The sequence below is a fragment of the Amblyomma mixtum genome, chromosome 5, assembly GCF_055824585.1.
Source record: "Amblyomma mixtum isolate Tamu chromosome 5, ASM5582458v1, whole genome shotgun sequence".
In the NCBI taxonomy this organism is placed as follows: domain Eukaryota; kingdom Metazoa; phylum Arthropoda; class Arachnida; order Ixodida; family Ixodidae; genus Amblyomma; species Amblyomma mixtum.
Window position 1 is genome coordinate 135,545,220 of NC_143016.1, and position 18,009 is coordinate 135,563,228.

Sequence of the window (18,009 nt, forward strand, 5' to 3'; positions counted from 1 at the left end):
GTAATAGCAGTGGGTTGTTAACTTTATGAAATGCTTAAGCAAAGTCAATAAATATGCAGTCAGATGAAAAAGCAGAGTCCAAATAGAAGTGCAAGTCATGAGTGAAGGAAAGTCGTCGAATGGAACAAGAGAAAAACTTTCGGAAGCCACACTCTGTTAGAGAGAAGAAATTGTTATCCTCCAGAAAATTGACAAGATATATAAATATATGTACCATTATTTTGATTTTCCATGCTATTGATCACAACCCATCACTCAGTCTCGGGGGGGGGGGAGCGGGGGGGCTAAGCCCACCCTGGAAAAATTTCAGGGCGGCGCTCGAGCCCTCCAGCCCCCTCCAGCCTCCTTCATTGTGTGATTAAACCAGCTCTGTGGCATACTTTTCCCTTTCTGACAGTGTACTTGTTTTGCTGGCATGATTTTTGTTTGCTTTATCCATATAATTTATCATTATGCCATTTTGCACTTTGGTGCCTCTCTATTTCTTCCTCATTGTTATCTGCTATCTGCGCTAATTGCTGATCCTAAACTGCGTACTCCTCCTTCGTCTCTTAAATTTCCACTATACCAAGCTCACTCCAAGTTCCTTTTGGCATTTATACATAGTCAGAGGCTGACTGCCTGTTTCAGAATTCACACATGATTTCCCTTATCGGGTTCTCTATTCGTGATAACTAATTTTAAGTGGGGCTGCTCACGGAGTTCTAGGATTAAATTCACATTGTATTGTTGGTGTATCCATGAATGTTGAGGATGTGATCACTTGACATCAACCAATAACATAACATCGCTCTGGCACTATCCCCAAACTGTATTTTATGTTGTCACTAAGGTGTTGTACTAAATCTTGGTTTTTCTGCCTGCAGATATTCCCCATCTCTAAACAGGCTACTCCTATAGCTATGTCCTTTCCCCAAATTGAGTCCTAAATGCTAAAACGAAACGTATTCGTTACATGTTGATTCCACAGTCTGCCAGTTCATGTTTTTTTTTTTCATCTACTGCAGTTATTTCGTCACGTTAACTGTTAATCTGCAGCATTTCATCTACTCCAGTTATTTCATCATCTAAACTGCCAATTTCATACGCAGCACTTCATGTGCGAGAAAGCCCTGCCTACCTTGTACACTACGAAAACGGTCATTAAACATCACAGAGGCTATTTTAAATGGGCAAAAGACCTGAAGCAGGATGTCAATGGCATGGATAGCCCTTTATACATGATGCCAAATAAATGCCTCGTCAGTTCCTGCATTTTGGTCTCGCGTTTCCCAAAGTTACTTTACTCTTTGAACATGTCCTTAAATTAAGTCCCGTCATGAACAAGTGTTACGACAAAGTGTTAACAACAACATGGTCTTAACAAAGATTAAGACCAGCATTTGAGTGAGCCCCCCTATAGAATGAGCACAAAATATCCAGAATATCCGCCATGCGGTGTCTTCAGCTTTGTTCAGGCAAATGTACGTTCTCTACGCCCTTTCATAATATATACGTATGTCTCAACGAGCCCCTCATTCACTTGCTGTTGTGCTAAGTCTAGAAAGGGCATTTTCGGGGAGAAACTAAATTTAACCCAATTTTGAAGAAATGTGTTCAGGTTCCAAGAATCGGGTAAAATTGGGTTTTACACGAAAACGAAGGGCTCTACTCATACTGATCAGATATCAGTGCAGAAATAATTATTGAAACCTGAACATGGAAACAATAGTTACTCCACCTCTGATGTTCAAAATACAAAGAGCATACGAAATTACATTTCACAAGCCAGCTGCAGAAATTTGGCAGTGAAAATCAGAACCATGCCTCGCACACACACACACTGGAAGCTTGCATGGAGTTCCTCGCCTGCAGCTCGTAGCCAGGGCAGAGGGTGTGGCTGAAGGGTGGGACAATAATACAGGGGGATCCCCTTATGCCAGCTTGCCATCCTTGCAATTTTTCCTCAGTATCCCGTTCATTTCTTATATTTTTGGCTAGCATGCATAGGCCGTTTTTTTCTTCGCTGCCTTCTCAGTATCGGCAGTTAGAACAGCAGCGCTCAATTCCAGAATAGTATTAAGCAAAATGGAAAATGTCACCGCTAGATTGATTCTTATAAGTTTTTATCATTTATTTATTTATTTATTATTCCTCAAAGGTCCCTTTCGGGACATTACAAGAGGGGTGGGGATAACACGGCAAAAGATATTATACATTAATAAGAAAATGGACAAAAATTACGTTGATGAATAGGCTTCTTCGATAGTGGTCTTGAAGAGTCGATGATTCATGATGGTGGCCACTTCAGCAGAGAGGTCATTCCAGTCACGGGCAGTCTTTAAGAAAAATGATTGTTGGAATGTGGTGGTATGTGCACGTTCAGGGTAAACAGTGTTCGGGTGGTTATGGCGGGAAATGCGATGCACACGTGGAATTAATTGGTTGGCTTCGAGAAAGTTGTGGAAGAACTTACTTACAATACTTATATTTTGACACTTAGTTATTTTGGATTCACTTCCCAGGTGTACAAAAATTAAGTTCGAACTACATTCCCAGCCAATGAAAACGGAAGCTTGAAAAGAAAGGTCATCTGGGTCGGCTTGTACATAAATTCAAGGGAAGGATGACGATGAATTTTCACGGTGCAAGGACATCTGTGGTCCAAGAGTGCTGGGTACAAGGTATTTTTCGTTACACAAGGAGGGATCAAAGAACCATTTTTCAAGCAATTCATCCCACTGAAACCAAACACCGGGCCAAGGGAAAGCTTGCACCCATTTTCATTGCGCAGACGCTGTACCTCCCATACACGAGGTAGACCATTAGGCTACCGTTGCAGTATTTCTACAGGAATTAATAAAGCCCTACAAAACACAAAAATAACAAATATGTATGCAAGAAAATGTTAATGCCCCAGTAAATTTCATGGCCCTAATAAGATAGACTTCAAATGTTGTGAAGACAAGCCGTCCTGTAGCTGTGCCTGTGTCACAAATGTAGATGACTTTCTGCCTCAATCCTTTCGAGAATTTTTAGGCATTTGTTTATAAATTGCTGCTTATATTACTTTTACGAACTTTAAGGTTTGTCTTCATCGTATTGTTACAACCATCTAAGCCACCGCGCTGGCTCAGTGGTTATGGCACTCAGCTGCTGACCCGAAAGACGCAAGTTCGATCCCAGCCGCGGTGGTTGAATCGCTACGGAGGTGAAATTCTAGAGGCCCATGTACTGTGCGATGTCAGTGCACGTTAAAGAACCCCAGGTGGTCGAAATTTCCGGAGCCCTCCACTACGGCGTCTCTCATAGCCTGAGTCGCTTTGGGATGTTAAACCCCATAAACCAAACCAAACCAAACAAGCGTTTAAACTCAAGCTCTGTTAAACTTCATTAAAGTTCATTCTTCAAAATCGACTTTCTTCATTTTCAATAATGAGGCCAGTGAGCACACATCAAAAGAAGTGAACAACTGTTACCCAGCAGCCATAAATGCACATGCTAAGTGAGATAAGAAATGTTACTACTGTTTATTGCATTCAATGCAGGCAAGAAACCAACTGCCAAATTAATGATGGTTGTTGTTAAAACAGGTTGTTTGACAGGTTCAATGTTGTTAAAATTACAAGGTGCTAGGCGGGCAGCGCAACTCAGAGATAACGCCAGAGTCACTTCTTGTGTGACGATGGTACGGCCAGGAGGTAACTTGGAGAACTCAAGTTCAGCTCTGTTCTGGAGCCTGGAGAAGTAAAAAAAAATATTAAGTTCAATTCAATTCACTTATTTTCAACTTGAGGTTGAAGGCCCCCAGGCGAAAAAGCTGTTCTACGACAGCTTGAAAGGTGCCTGGGGGCCCATACAAGGCAGCAGTGGTTACAGACTATATTACAGTGTGAGTACACATCTCCAGACAATCATTCAAACAAATATAGAGTATAATAACTAACAAGATAATCGTTATTCATGAAAATTTCAGGTGATTGGCGTTCAGCTTCAATTCTTCCTGAACATCAGAAAACATAGCGGAATTGACAATTGACATATGTCAGTCGTACTTTAATACAAAGTTAGCATGATTATTGTACACAGGTTGTTTAGTGGGTTACAAAATACTGTCGCAGTTGTTTTTTACTGTAGGTCTCGAAATATACATCCTTATTTTCATAATCGTTCAGAAGAAATGGAAGCAGGTACTGTAGGGACTGACAGAGATAATCGGTACGGCGGTGTGGTACAAACCATCTGTCACAACTGCGAGTATGACCATCGCTTTTTTGTTTACGTAAACTTGCGGTGTTCTTTAAAAATGTTTGAAGGGCATTATTTGCGTAAAAGAAAGTGTGCAGTAAGCGAAATTCTAGATAATGTTTTGCTTTTATTATTTTATACTTCACAAACAATTCTTCTGTTGGATGGTAGTACGATACATTAGCAATATTACGAAGAGTTTTTTTCTGTAGAAGGAAAATTGCGTTAGTGTTACCGATCGTTGTTGTTCCCCAAACAAGCGAGCAATAGCTTAAATGTGACGTGAACCAAAAGCACAGTCATGTGCAACTCAATGCCTTACCAGGGGTCAGAAGACCAAGGCATGTCACAAGGTTACATGCAACACGCACAAAACTTGTCCAACCTGTAGGGGCAAAAGAATTCGCAAATAAAGAAACCATGTCCATTGCATGAAATGTCGCAGTGAGTGGCATTTGTGGGCTATACACTTACTTACTATGAACTTGAGGAGCCAGCCCACCTAAGTGATTTTTCGAAAGTGTTATTCATCCTCTTGACTGGTGCCAGACCTAATGCAGAATACAAAATGCTCACATAAGTTTGAGCAAACAGAAACACATGAAAGGGCTAATGATACATGAAACAGCTCACAGCAGCTACGTTAAAAATGAAGTGCTTCAAGCTGCCATGGTAGTTTGTACTGTCGGGGACAAAGGTTTCTAGGAAAAGTGATCTAGGCACATACTGTATAAATGAGTGTAAGGGCTGCACTTTTTTTTCCAGATTCTAAGGCCAATTTTCGGGGTGCAGCCCATACACGCAACATACGAAAAAAAAAAAAAAAAAATTTTAAAGTAAAAACACACCAATCAGGCAATGAGAGGCATTTATTCTGCGTTCAATTGTCACTCGCAGAGTATTTCAACTTTGAGCTGGTGCTGTGCGTGCTCTGAGCGCGCGAAAGCCACAATCACTGCAACTAGAGCAAACACTCCAAAAAAAGGAGCTGGCGATACTAATGCCGATGAGGATAACGGAAAATCGCGGCGAAGATAAAAGTTGTTGATGATGATGATGACTACGACCTCCGGCGCCACCCATGGACGGCACTTGGAAGCTACTGTGCGTGTGCATGGCCTCTGAGATCACCTGCTCGGAGGCTATGGCGCGTGCATGACCTCTGCGATCATCAAGTGCACCGTTGCTCGCAGCCGGAACTGATCGCGGAGGCAAAGTTCGGGTGCGGCCCTTACACGGAGAGAGAAAGGAATTTTAATGAGGGAAAGGTGGAGAGGTCGGCCCCTTACACGGATTTTTATTTTTAACATTTCCTTCGGGAAAATGGGGTGCAGCCCATGCACTGGTGCAACCTTTACATGCGTTTATATGGTAAGTGCCACGTCTTCCAACAATGGAACTTAATTCACTCAAGTATGGTCTCTAGCCACCAGCTAACACAGTCGCACCTTGTTAAAGAGAACTGGTAAATTAGTTCGATATAACCGAAATTCGTAATATAAAATTTTGTCAACAACGCACGCAAGAGCAGCACAATTCAGTCAGTGGAGGAACGTCAACTCGGGTGACCTTTACTGGAGAAGCAGGTAGACCTTTTTAGAAGTTTTAGCACCATTTCGAAGGCACTGATGGCAATTACGGAGGCCGTAAAAAAACAAGCGCACTAGACTGGCTTCTCCACACAGCACCGCCAGCACGCAACAGCTAGGGTGGCTTCCCTGCATCACAGTCATGTCACGTGCCAAATGGTGTGTATGAGTGCAAGCTACACGGCTACAACCGTCCCTGCCAATGCTTCCAAGGTGCTGTTGATGGGAGCGAAAGGAGTAAGCTGAGAGCTCTGCTCTTGCATTTACCTCGGCATGACTGTTTTTTTTCTTTCTTTTTTACTTTATACTACTGTGCTTTCTTCCCATGTATTTATGATACGCAAGTGTCATTCTTGTTGTATGACTTGATTATTTTCTTGTCTGCAAACACCTCATGAGTTGCCTGTGCACTGTCCTATGTTAAGCTTCAAACTTTAGTCAGTGACACTGAATTTGTATGCCATATGTTCTTGTCCACTCCTGTAAAAATCCCAAAAAGGGATTGACAGTATGCCGAAATAAATAAACAATAAAAGCGAGCCAATTGCCGAGCTACCAATCCTCCCCGCTGCTAGGCGCTGTTCCAGATAACACGATAAAAGCGCTAACAGACACTTGCTGCGTCACCACCAGTCACTTGTGCACTGTGGTGAAGCCTGCTGCCTGCCATCCGAGCGGACACCACTTGGTGTTAAAGGTGCACTGAAGAGGATTCTGAACTTGTCTTTTTTGCCACGGGAACTCGATCTACACGTTCCAAGCATTCTTGGAAACCTTGACTTATTGCCCTGTGTGGCCGATTTCCCTAATTAAATCGAATTAACATCCGGCTCCCGCCTTTATTTTTTTAATTCTCCCTGTACGGTGGGCGGAGTCGACCAACACGTGGAGTGCCTTTCAGCCAGCTCCGTGGAGACTTTGCTTTCGCTTTATTTTGTTTTTTAGGTTTCCGTGAATAAATAGTTTCATTCGCAGATAATATAACCGCAAAATAAGCCCGAAGAAATAAAAATACGCGTGGACTATTTGCTACTACGGATTACTATGTTTTACTCCGCCGATGGCAGAGTGGCAAGCCGCCATGAAGCTGGCTGAAAGGCACTCCGCGCATTGGTCAACTCCACCCACCGTACGGGGAGAATTAAAAAAAAAATAAAGGCGGGAGCCGGACGTTAATTCAATTTAATTAGGGAAATCGGCAACACAGGGTAATAAATCGAGGTTTCTAAGAATGCTCGGAACGAGTAGATCGAGTTCCCACGGCAAAAAAGACGAATTCAGATTCCTCTTCACTGCATGTTTAAAGGCTTCGATTTATTCGTCTCACAGCCAACCACGCTCAACATAAAAGACAGAAATTGCCTGTGCTTGTTAAAAATACTTAAGAAGAGTCTGATATACCCACTAAATCGTAATATCCATATTTGTTATATCAAGGTTCGACTGCAGTATTGTAGTATTAGTGCCGCTGGCTCTTGGAGACTTTTGTCTCCAATGGTAAATGTAATGAAACGGGTTATTAAATGTCTCATATTTTCCTAGTGAAGTGCTATACAATAATCTGAACACCTTAACGCTTTCCTCACGGCGCCAATTTGAACCAATAAATTTGATCGATGGCGTGAAACAGCCCACAGGACATAACCGTGGCCATTTTTCGACATATAAGCATCATCCAGCATGTTGAAAAATAACCGTGCTTCAGTTTTAGATTTAGCTTCTTTGTCAGCCGCATGAGGGAGTATTGTTAAACTTCCTGTGAAATCTCTCTATGCGGAGCCACCGTTCTCGCGATTCCGTAGCATCCACACTTGACTTTTAGACTGAAGTGACAACAATGCATGAAATAAATTACAACCATTTACATGATTTTAATTCAGACTGTAATGACTGGTCTGCCAAGCCGTCAATGGGTAGCCGTTTGGAACTTCTGATTTCACCATGTTCAAGGAGATTCGCTGCTTTCCGAGCTTCTCTTAAGGTACCCAACATGTTCTGAATGGTTCCTTGCCCCCAGCAGTGATACGGATCATGATTTCTCCAAGACAGCCTGGTATCCACCTTGGCAATGCACTATGGAGTAGCCCAAACCGCTTTGCACAAGCAATTGCTTGCTTTTTTAGTACTGATTGGAAGGTTTGTCATGAAGATTTCTGTAACTAAATGCTCTTTTCTGACATACAGTAACACATGAAATGTATATCCTATATGTTTTTTTTTATTATTCACATACCCTAAAGGCCCTTTACAGGCATTACATAGGGGGGTTGAAAAACCCATATTCTCTTATTATCTGAATAAATACATCTAGTTCGTTTTTCTGAAAGTCAATCAATTTTTGCCGATCAAAAAATTTCTCTTATTATCTATATTCTCTATATTCTATACTCTCTTATTATCTAAATATATTATCTATATCTATATATATATCTATATATTATTATCTATATTATCTATATTCACTTATTAGCTATATTCTCTTATTATCTGAATAAATACACCTAGTTCATTTTTCTGAAAGTCAATCAATTTTTGCCAATCAAAAAATTTTTTGCCTTCAAAAGCAACATGTATCTATGCCATCAAAAGAAACTTCTATTATCTAAACTATGAAGTGCTGCAATAAAGCAAAATTCTAAAATTTATGTTTGAATAAATTCTTTATGCACACCACTCTGAAACTGTTTTTCCACAGTAAGAAAAGAGTTAACTAGTTTGGGCTCTTGGTTTATAGCTACAATGCTTGGAGGTTTCTATGAAGTAATAAAAGTGCTTCTGTACCATTAGCACAATAACTGAACATGCTGCCTGCTTCCATGCCTAATCAAAACATAATTGGATATAAATTATATCTCAAATTCATACATGCAAACAAAGAAAGCTCTGTTGACATATAAGAGCCATTGAAGGTCATCATACACACAGGAAGATATGAAGAAAAGGGTATCTTCGGCGCAACCTTGCTCTAGCACCAAGTTCTCTCAAATCGCTCGCTTACAAGACTTTCGTCAGACCTAAACTTGAATATGCTAACTCTGTCTGGGATCCCCATCAGACTAACCTAATTAATACCATTGAGTCTGTTCAGAATCGTGCCGCGAGCTTAATCTCATCTGACTGCTCCTATCATACCAGCATCTCAGGTCTGAAATCACGATTGCAATTGCCTACGCTAGTCACCCGTCGGAACGCAGCACGTCTCTGCTTATTTCACAAATTCTTCCACAACTTTCCCGAAGCCAACCAATTAATTCCACATGTCCATCGCATTTCCTGCCATAACCACCCGAACGCTGTTTACCCTGAACGTGCCCATACCACCACATTCCAGCGATCATTTTTCTTAAAGACTGCCCGTGACTGGAATAACCTCCCTGCTGAAGTGGCCACCATCATGATTCACCGACTTTTCAAGACCACCATCGAGGAAGCCCATTCATCAATGTAATTTTGTCCGTTTTCTTATTAATGTATAATATTTTCTTTTTGCCGTGTTATCCCCACCCCTCATGTAATGTCCCGAAAGGGACCTTTGAGAAATAATAAATAAATAAATAAAAGGCACTATAACTGCTTCACTCCATGTGAATGCCTGAACTACACTGTCAAGGAAGAGACGAAGGTTGGGAACGGTGGGAGAAAGAGAGAAGCACAGCAATGTGCACTGAAACAGACAGCTGCGGACACGTTATGAAATAATGCACAGGATGCACCTTTTTGCAGTGTTTAGCCGAGCTTGGCAGTTTTTAAGCCAGCCCATGATTGAAGCATTGATCTCTTCATCTGATGCCGAGGCGGGACAGGTGCTTCTTCGGACAGTTTCTGCAAACGAGCAGGTCGAGCAAAACAGGTGAGCACAGGCTGCACCACAAAAATTACGAGGAACTTTAGCGGCCAAAGTGGTGAAAGGCGAAAGCCTGAGTGCTGCATTCTGCTACGCGATTGTTCGCTTCACATTCTGTTGGTGCATAAATTAACTGCCAATTAATGACGCTTAATCGTTGCCTTTAGGAGTGGAACGCAACAGCGTGTTGTAGCGCTGCCAGGCAGCCCACGAACGCCACCACCCGTTCCGCGCGATGCTTGCCCTTTGAATGCAACGCTTTTTGAGGAAAGGTCCTACGCCTTGCTCCTCAGTAAATTGGTTTTTGAGGAAAGGAAATGTATCTGTCTCCCATATCTCGGTGGACACCTGAACCTCGCCTAACGGGAAGGGAGGAAGATGGGAGTGAACGAAGACACCATATTCACTAGACGCGCCTTTGTTCATTCTAAACCATCGAGCTGGCATGGCGGAGTGGTAGCGTGCTCGACTCGCACTCCGGAGACCGGGGTTCGATTCCCGAGCTCGGCCAATTTCCTACTCAGTTTTATTTATTTATCTGGTCTGACTAGAAAGGTTAATTAGGCTAATTGGTTAAGTAAGTCCCACTAACTTGGAGCATCACTATACGATCCCTTTAATTGGTTGCATGGTTAGTAGCCAAAGTACAATTGGCCCCATTTGAAATTCGCGCACTGTGACGTCACGACCGTTTTGACCAATTGAAAAGCGTGACATTTCTGTCGACAACTTCTGCTTACAACGATGAGGCATTAAAGGCTTCTGCCTTAAAATGAAAGCATTGACAAACACGCAAACATGCAGCTGAAATGCCTACACGACAACAGCGCACTTTGGCGTGCACAAAACTGGTTTTGGTTTATTGGGTTTTATTGGGTTTTAACGTCCCAAAGCTACTCAGGCTATGAGGGATGCCGTAGTGAAGGGCTCCGGAAATTTCGACCACCTGGGGTTCTTTCACGTGCACTGACATCGCACAGCACACGGGCCTCTAGAATTTCGCCTCCATCGAGACTCAGCTGCCGCGGCCGGGATCGAACCCGCGTCTTTCGGGTCATCAGCCGAGCGCAGTAACCACCGAGCCACCGCGGCGGGGGCACAAAACTGGGTTACAGTGGTTAGCAATGTGTCAAATTATAGCGACAAACTGTCAACTTAGGGTAGGCGGCACTTTAAAATATTTACTCCAAGATATGAAACGAAGAACGCAAGTCGACTGCAGGCAAATTACAAGCTGAAAGTGTTGCAATTAGGAAACATTAACGTCGGAGTCGCTTACCTACAATTACCCGGTACAGCCCGGTGTTGACTAGACGCCTCTTCCCTTTCTGGCCGTACAAACTATACAAGACACCGAGGGAGTCGTGAAAAAGGTGCTTCATGATGTTTGTAGTCACAGCACGCACGCTGGTTCCACCAATGAGGGACAGCTCGTTGCACTGTTAGGAAATGGGCAAAAATCATCCCTTGCAAAATACAAATATACAATAAATAGTCCTTACCAGCTTCCTGCGGGCTGGTGCCGATTTCAGGGTGCTCTCCAATTCATCAACCTCGTGAACAGCAGCCAAAGGATAAACTTGTGCAGAAACGGGCTCTTCAATTCCAGTTAGAGCCGAGTCTCCATTCCGCTGGCTTAATGCTCTCAGGATCTGCTCATTCTGTTCTTTTACGACAGCGATCTCCTTGAGAATGTTTTGTGTAGCCACTGAAACAAAAAAGTAAATGCAGCGCTGTGCCCACCAGAAACACTGAACAAGAAAAATGAGCAACTGTACTAACAATAATTACACAACGCACTGCATAAAGTTAGTAGTGTCAAATGTTTCGCAACTTTTTTGGAGCACTAAGTCACAACTGTTTCAAATGTATGAAGGCTGGCCGGGGGAAATGAAAAATAAATAACTCAAATAAAGGAAAAGCAAAGCCCCCCCCCCAACACTCCCTTCGTCTTTGAATTCATTCATGACAAAGTGAAAAGGCATATAGAATGGGAATAGCAGATACAGACGGAGGTCCCAGGGTCAGAGACTCAAAAGAAGACCTCCTGTTTCTAATTAGTATAACGAGCATAATATACACTGCAGTTAATGTCGCCATTTCAGTAAAGTACAAGTATAGGGTGGACTCTTCGGTCTTTATTTCGTGAGAATTCATTGAACTATTCTTGGTATTTAAGCTCAGAACACAAATTTCTATTGTTTTTTTACGAAAAACACAAATTTCAATGGTTGAATTAGTCTTTTTGGCGGGGGGGGGGGATTAAAATGTGGCGTAGCCGTGCGGTTAGAAGCCATCATTAATCTTCTTTTTTCAGCCCGAGCATTCTACTAACAAGTAATTAACGCAAAAGTGATCATATTTAGAGCCACTAAAGAAACCCAACCAGAAGTTGACTCCCAAAAGTTGGGTTGACATGATATCTTTAAAGGAGTACGGACACCAAAATTCAGTTGCATGTCTCCTTCTTTGCAAATGAAGCGGAAGACATTACTGTACATGAATCACCACGTGGTATTCGCCTACGACTGCTAAATAATTTACAATCAAATTTCTTCTTCACCTGCCTCGGTTTCAAAAACTGGACAATGGCTATGATGCCGAAAGTTGTTTAGGTCACGTGAAGCATGGGGAAAAACTGTGATATAGTCACTGGTTTGTCGTTTTAATTCGCTGCAACGCTAAAGCCAGCCTGCCTCAAAAACCATTCCCAAAAAGTGCACAAAATTTCTTGCAGGATTAACATATTGAAGGACAGCTTCTTCCCTACGACAATATACGAGTAGAATGATTTGCCAGAAGAGACTGTCGCAGGGACTCCTTCATCTTTTATTTCAGATCTTAAAAATGTGCTGTTTATATGAGTTTTGACAACTGCTTCTTGCAACTGCATGTTATTCCAGTTTCCACGCTACAGTGTGACAGAGGTGCCAACATCATGTGAAAGACTTGCAAATGTCGTTTTTCTTTGTTTTGATTCTTCGTCTTTCACAACTGAATTGATATTGTCATCCGTGCTCTCAACTGTTTCTTTCCCTCTCCCCTACGATAATGCCTGTAAGGGTGCTGTAGGTATGTGAATAAATAAACAAATAAATAAATAAATAAACTTGAACACAACAAGTGAAGAAGCAGCGATTATACTGTAGTTTGTTCAATGCTTCACGCGACCTATACAAACATTTGGCGTCACAGCCATCGCTCGGCATTTGAAATGGAAATCGCAACAGGCGACAGAAGAAATCCAATTATACATTAGTGGTCATAGGCGAATGCCATGCGGTGATCCATGTGCAGTAGACTCCTTTTAAGACGAACTTAGAGGATCGAGTAAATTTGTTCACCCTAACAGAAGTGCACCTAAAAAAGATATGTGAAAATGCTGGGTGCGTCCATATACTTCACATTAGGAAAACGAATAAAATAGAGAGATTAATTTCGAATACAGCATTTACTGCGCAATTCACAAAGTGAGCTGAAGACAGAGCATGAAACAAGGTCACGTTAATGTACTCGAAAATGGCAGTGATCTAGTTTTTATTTTCTTACTCTCTTTTTCTTCGTCACAGTATCCCAGAGCAGGTGCTAATGGTGTTTAGTTTTTTAATTATTATTTTCTTTCCAACCTGCACAGAGCGTTACGAACGTGCCCAGCAAGGTAGCCGTGCCTCTATCATCTCACTTCTTCTGCAGCACAGTTGTTACCAACTCCATGGGCAGGCACACACATGTGCCTTTTAGTTAGTGGGAGGCAACGTGCAGCACATGATGCGCACGCTATGTTGAGATCTCACTGTCAGATTTCTGCACCAGCTAAGGTGTGATGATCCCCTGCTTTTTCCGCACCGGCGAGAAATCCTCTCCCCAACACACTCTGCCAGATGGCTTCCCCACAGCTTGGCGCGAAGGTGCGCGGAAGCCACCTTGTCGGGGTGTGCTCTCTTGGGCAGAAGCATTTTAAATATTTTTTTCTTTCCTCGTGATAGTGCCACGCAGACACCCTGTGTGAGTGCCGTTACACAGGATCGCTATAGCTTGCAGTAGCTGCAAAATTTTTTTCTTAACCAAAGGACTGAAAGAAAGACGCAGGTTCGATCCCAGCCGCGGTGGTCGGATTTCTTTGAAGGCGAAATTCTAGAGGCCCATGTACTGTGCGATGTCACTGCACGTTAACGAACCCCAAGTGGTCGAAATTTCCGGAGCCCTTCACTACGGCGTCTCTCATAGCCTTAGTCGCTTTGGGATGTTAAACCCCAATGAACCAAACCTAACCAAAGGACATGAGAAACTGTTTTGTCTTAAACGAATTTTTTTTTACATTGAGTCCTACGAGAAACCAACCAATGGAGTCACATTGTTCATCCTGTGAATTTGTCTTAACATGATTCTACTGTATGCTAATGTCTTACGCATCATTAAAGAGAGGAAAACAATCAATGAAAAATGAAGCGTCTATACTCTCTTAAGTTGCTGCTCCCGGTTGGAAGAGGAATTGGGACATCACGTGGTCCCTGTGATGATGGCAGTGACAGGACTGCCCTTTAACCGTCATGTTAGCCCGAACATAATGTTTTTTGCAATATTTATGCATGGTTCCAAATCAGTGTCCCTATATGCGCTGGAGAAACCTACTAAGCCAAGTAACTGCCCTAGGCAAGTGATGATAGTGAACGGAGCTATGCTAGCGACGTTTTTCAAGGAGGTTCGGCCTCCTGGTCTGCAGAGCCATGTAACATAGCGGACCAATACCTCAAAAACACAGCACGGTGACACCATGCCCATGGCTCGCGCACTTTTTAATTTTCCTCTTTCCATGAGTGTAGCTAATACTCTATGGTTAGTTAGTTGTGGTGTTCATGCTACACGGATAATGACCCTTTTTCGGTAAAAACGAATTTTGAAAATTGTATTCGAAGTACTTTGATCGCCTTTTTTTTTTTTTTAGTGCGTCCCCAAAGTGAAAAACATAAGAAACTTTTACACGGAATGAAGAAAAGCATGCACGTTTTAATTTCAACACTAAAATAGCAGTTCCCTGATGTGGCAAAATTAGTTCTCAGTGTAGGTAATAAGGAGTTATGACATGCAAAACCTGTTCAGTTCGATTAGGGTAGTTGACTGGTTTTAAGTAACAATTAAGAAAGCCTCCTGTTAATGAATTTGTGTAGCGGAATAGCCTGAGAACATATTGACTCTTGAGTAATAAAGTGCTAGATGTGTGACTACTGACTCACACGATCCTGGTCGCATAATTCTAGAGGTGCTGCAATGGTGTGAAACATATGGGGTGTCTCGCCAGGATGACCAACAATAGCTAATATGGATGTAATGCATTTATAGATCATGAAGTCTGCAGACTAAGATAAAAAATCACTGATTAGGATCTTATTACTATAAGCAGCTTTCCTTGTTACTGTCAAGTTAAAATGACTGAAATTCCAATGCCTCCATAATTGAATGCCTAGAGATATGATCAACAGCATGATCTCAGAGTTAGTGGGTATCGATCAGGTGGCAGCAATCGTGATTTGCAATATGAAAATATTACACATTTTTATCTCAAGGCCACAATAGACCTTTTTTCTGACACTTCATAAAATCCATGCTACCTTTAGACAATAACAACAGAATGTTGTCAAAAGACAGCCATGAATTAGTGCTAAAGCTAGCCCAATATCTACACTGGTATTTAATTTACCAAATATTATGTTATGAATAATAGTAGCAAACGCTTTGGAAAGGTCAAGAAATAAAGAAACATAATAGCCCTTGTATTTTTACTTGTTCTATCAGTTAAAGAAAGCACTTCTTGAAGATGCACACTGAACAAAAGGACTCATTCAACAAACAATAGATTTGAGTGTTAAATATTACCACATATCACAATAAGGCTGTGTGACTATTAAAATATGGCAGATTCAAAAACTCAACTGTTTTTCATTAAAGAATTAATAAAGACCAAAGATCATTTTAAGAAGTTTAAAAATAATAATACAAAAGGGACCTTGATACACTTATGTGCAAAAAAAAATTCAGGGGGGTCGCTTCGTTGACCAAAAGTGCAGTGAGGTGAAAGCCTTAAGCGCAGTGTTGCTGCTTCTGTCACTGATGTGTGGTTAAGATGTTAAGCTTTGCCTCTGAGAGGGGAACGCGACAGCGTCTTGCAACGCTGCCAGGGAGTCCACCGAATGCCATCACCCGTTCGGTTCTACGCCTTGCTCGTCGGTATTGGTTTTTGAGGGAAGGAAATGCATCTGTCTCGCATATCTCGGTGGACACCAGAGCCTCGCCGTAAGGGAAGGGAGGAAGATGGGAGTGAACGAAGACACCGTTTCACTAGACGCGCCTTTGTTCTTTCCAAACCATCAAGCTGGCACGGTGGTGGTGGTTAGCGTGCTCGTCTCGCACTGTGGAAACCCTGGTTCAATTCCACAACTCGACCAATTTACTGCTCGGTGTTATTTATTTATTTTACTTGGAGCATCACTAACCGTCCCTTTAATTGGTTGCATGGTTACTAGCCAAAGTACAATTGGTCCAATTTGAAATTCGTGCGCTGTCATGTCACGACCCTTTCGATCAATTGAAAAGCATGACATTTCTATCGACAACTCCTGCTTACAACAATGAGGCATTAAAGGCTTCCGCCTTAATAGTGGCCCAACACATCAGCAGATAGAAGCACCACTCGGAGTGTACTTACATGCAATCTCCCTTCTGACAAGAGATGCCAGTGTGTCCTCGTCATGCCCTAAAAGTTAAAGACAAAAATAAATACAAGATACAGGCTTTGCATACAGCCATTTCTTCTTCTTGGAAATGCCCTGTACAAACATGTCGCTGGCATGCAGGCACGGACAACCTTGACTCACCTCGGCAATTTTCATGTGCTGGCAATACAGGCTCTACACAGAAAAAAGAAATTTTTGATTTATGCACACTAAACAAGAACCCTCAAATAAAAAAAAAGGTTGTAAGAGACCTCTACAATGAAGATATGAACCAAAGTTAGACCCACTGCATACCTTCATCGCATGGAATGTGAATCAGTGGAGTTCCATTCCTTTCACCTGAAAGAACAAACTCCAGCACATTATTTTAAGTATGTAGTACTTTTGAAGATGAAACTCAAACCAATCGGCAAGCAGCATGCAATCTATGCATCAGCAATGACCGGAGTATTTTTTGCTGATGACCAAAGACATATCTGGTTCAGCTTTCAACAAGCAAGTTTGATGCCACCACTGTTTTTCGAGAATCAACAGGGAAACTTGGTCTTGCAGGTGCTTAATGGATACACCAAAGCTACAGTGCCACCTACGAGGCACACCACAGTGGATAGCAGTGTAATTTATAAACTGGTACGTTTCTGCCTTTCTTTCTACCAGTGTCATGTACCCATATACTCACCTATCTGCATTCAAAAATGCATGCCATAATGCAAAGCTGGCATGCTTGGGGTAGTCCCATCATCTATCTTATCTTTTCAGAAACTTGTACACATATCTTGCACTGTTTCCTTCGCGAGTTGGGGCATGCGGAGTAACTGCTGCCACTTTTCTCTTCGGAAAGGCGAGGGGGGGAGGGCACGGTCACTCAGTACTAGCTCCACAGGTGCAACTCTTGAAAGCGTTTCGCGCAACATTCGTAACTACAGTTTGCTTGTCAAATAGGTAGGTGGTGGAGATATCTGCATTCAATTTTTCGGCCTTTTCTAGGAGACAAACGCTTCATTTTCGGTGAAAGTAGGCCCTTTATCATTACAATGCAGCAATCTATTGATACAGGCCAATTTAAATTTCTCCCCAAATGGAGCTGTCCATGAAAAAAGTCCTTAGTAGCCAGCTAGAAAGACACTAGTGCGCACACATCTGAAGATGCGTGGCAACCAGCAGCTTACCTTCTAATTCCAATGAGAGCCCCTGCGGCGAGCCTGCAAGGCATAAGAGACATGAGAAAACACCAACATGTCACCAGATGTCGAATTTGTGCCTTTCACAAAGATACTTGTATCTGTGCCACATGGAGAGGTTGCTGGCGTTGTTTGTCGCTGGCTTCTGATAAGGGGTGGGCACAATTATAAACACTTATAAACACTAACTATAAGCAGAAATTTGGGCAGATTCGTGTGCATGCATTGCAAAGAAACAATGCAACAGCTACGGGATATCGAAAAGCACTACTAAAGCTAATCACATGACTTCGTTATTTATGTTCACTGCCTCCTGCTATCACAGCCCAACTAGTTTCACAGCAGGACAGAGACCTCAACCATATCCCTGCGATTAACACTGTGCAGTGGCAGGAGCAGCCACCCTATGCCCATAAACTGCACAATTTCATCCGCCC

The 18,009-nt window shown here is 42.3% G+C and overlaps 1 protein-coding gene across 9 annotated transcripts in view; it reads right to left on the minus strand.

The window, feature by feature from the left end:
* Positions 1–3,496: 3,496 nt before the first annotated feature.
* LOC149343853 (uncharacterized) overlaps positions 3,497–18,009 on the minus strand; it is a 29,932-nt gene continuing 15,419 nt past the window's right edge. For 3 of the 9 annotated variants that reach the window (XM_089546080.1, XM_089546079.1, XM_089546074.1), the window contains 10 exons: positions 17,561–17,593; positions 16,686–16,730; positions 16,533–16,565; positions 16,364–16,411; positions 11,163–11,368; positions 10,940–11,099; positions 9,530–9,638; positions 4,702–4,778; positions 4,550–4,612; positions 3,497–3,718 (listed from right to left, as the gene is read on the minus strand). In XM_089546080.1, the coding sequence (XP_089402206.1) occupies positions 4,751–4,778; positions 9,530–9,638; positions 10,940–11,099; positions 11,163–11,368; positions 16,364–16,411; positions 16,533–16,565; positions 16,686–16,730; positions 17,561–17,593 (662 nt within the window). In that variant the 3' untranslated portion in view covers positions 3,497–3,718; positions 4,550–4,612; positions 4,702–4,750. The remainder of the gene's footprint in view (positions 3,719–4,549; positions 4,613–4,701; positions 4,779–9,529; positions 9,639–10,939; positions 11,100–11,162; positions 11,369–16,363; positions 16,412–16,532; positions 16,566–16,685; positions 16,731–17,560; positions 17,594–18,009) is intronic. The other 6 variants (XM_089546075.1, XM_089546077.1, XM_089546081.1 and 3 more) reach the window with 6 other exon arrangements.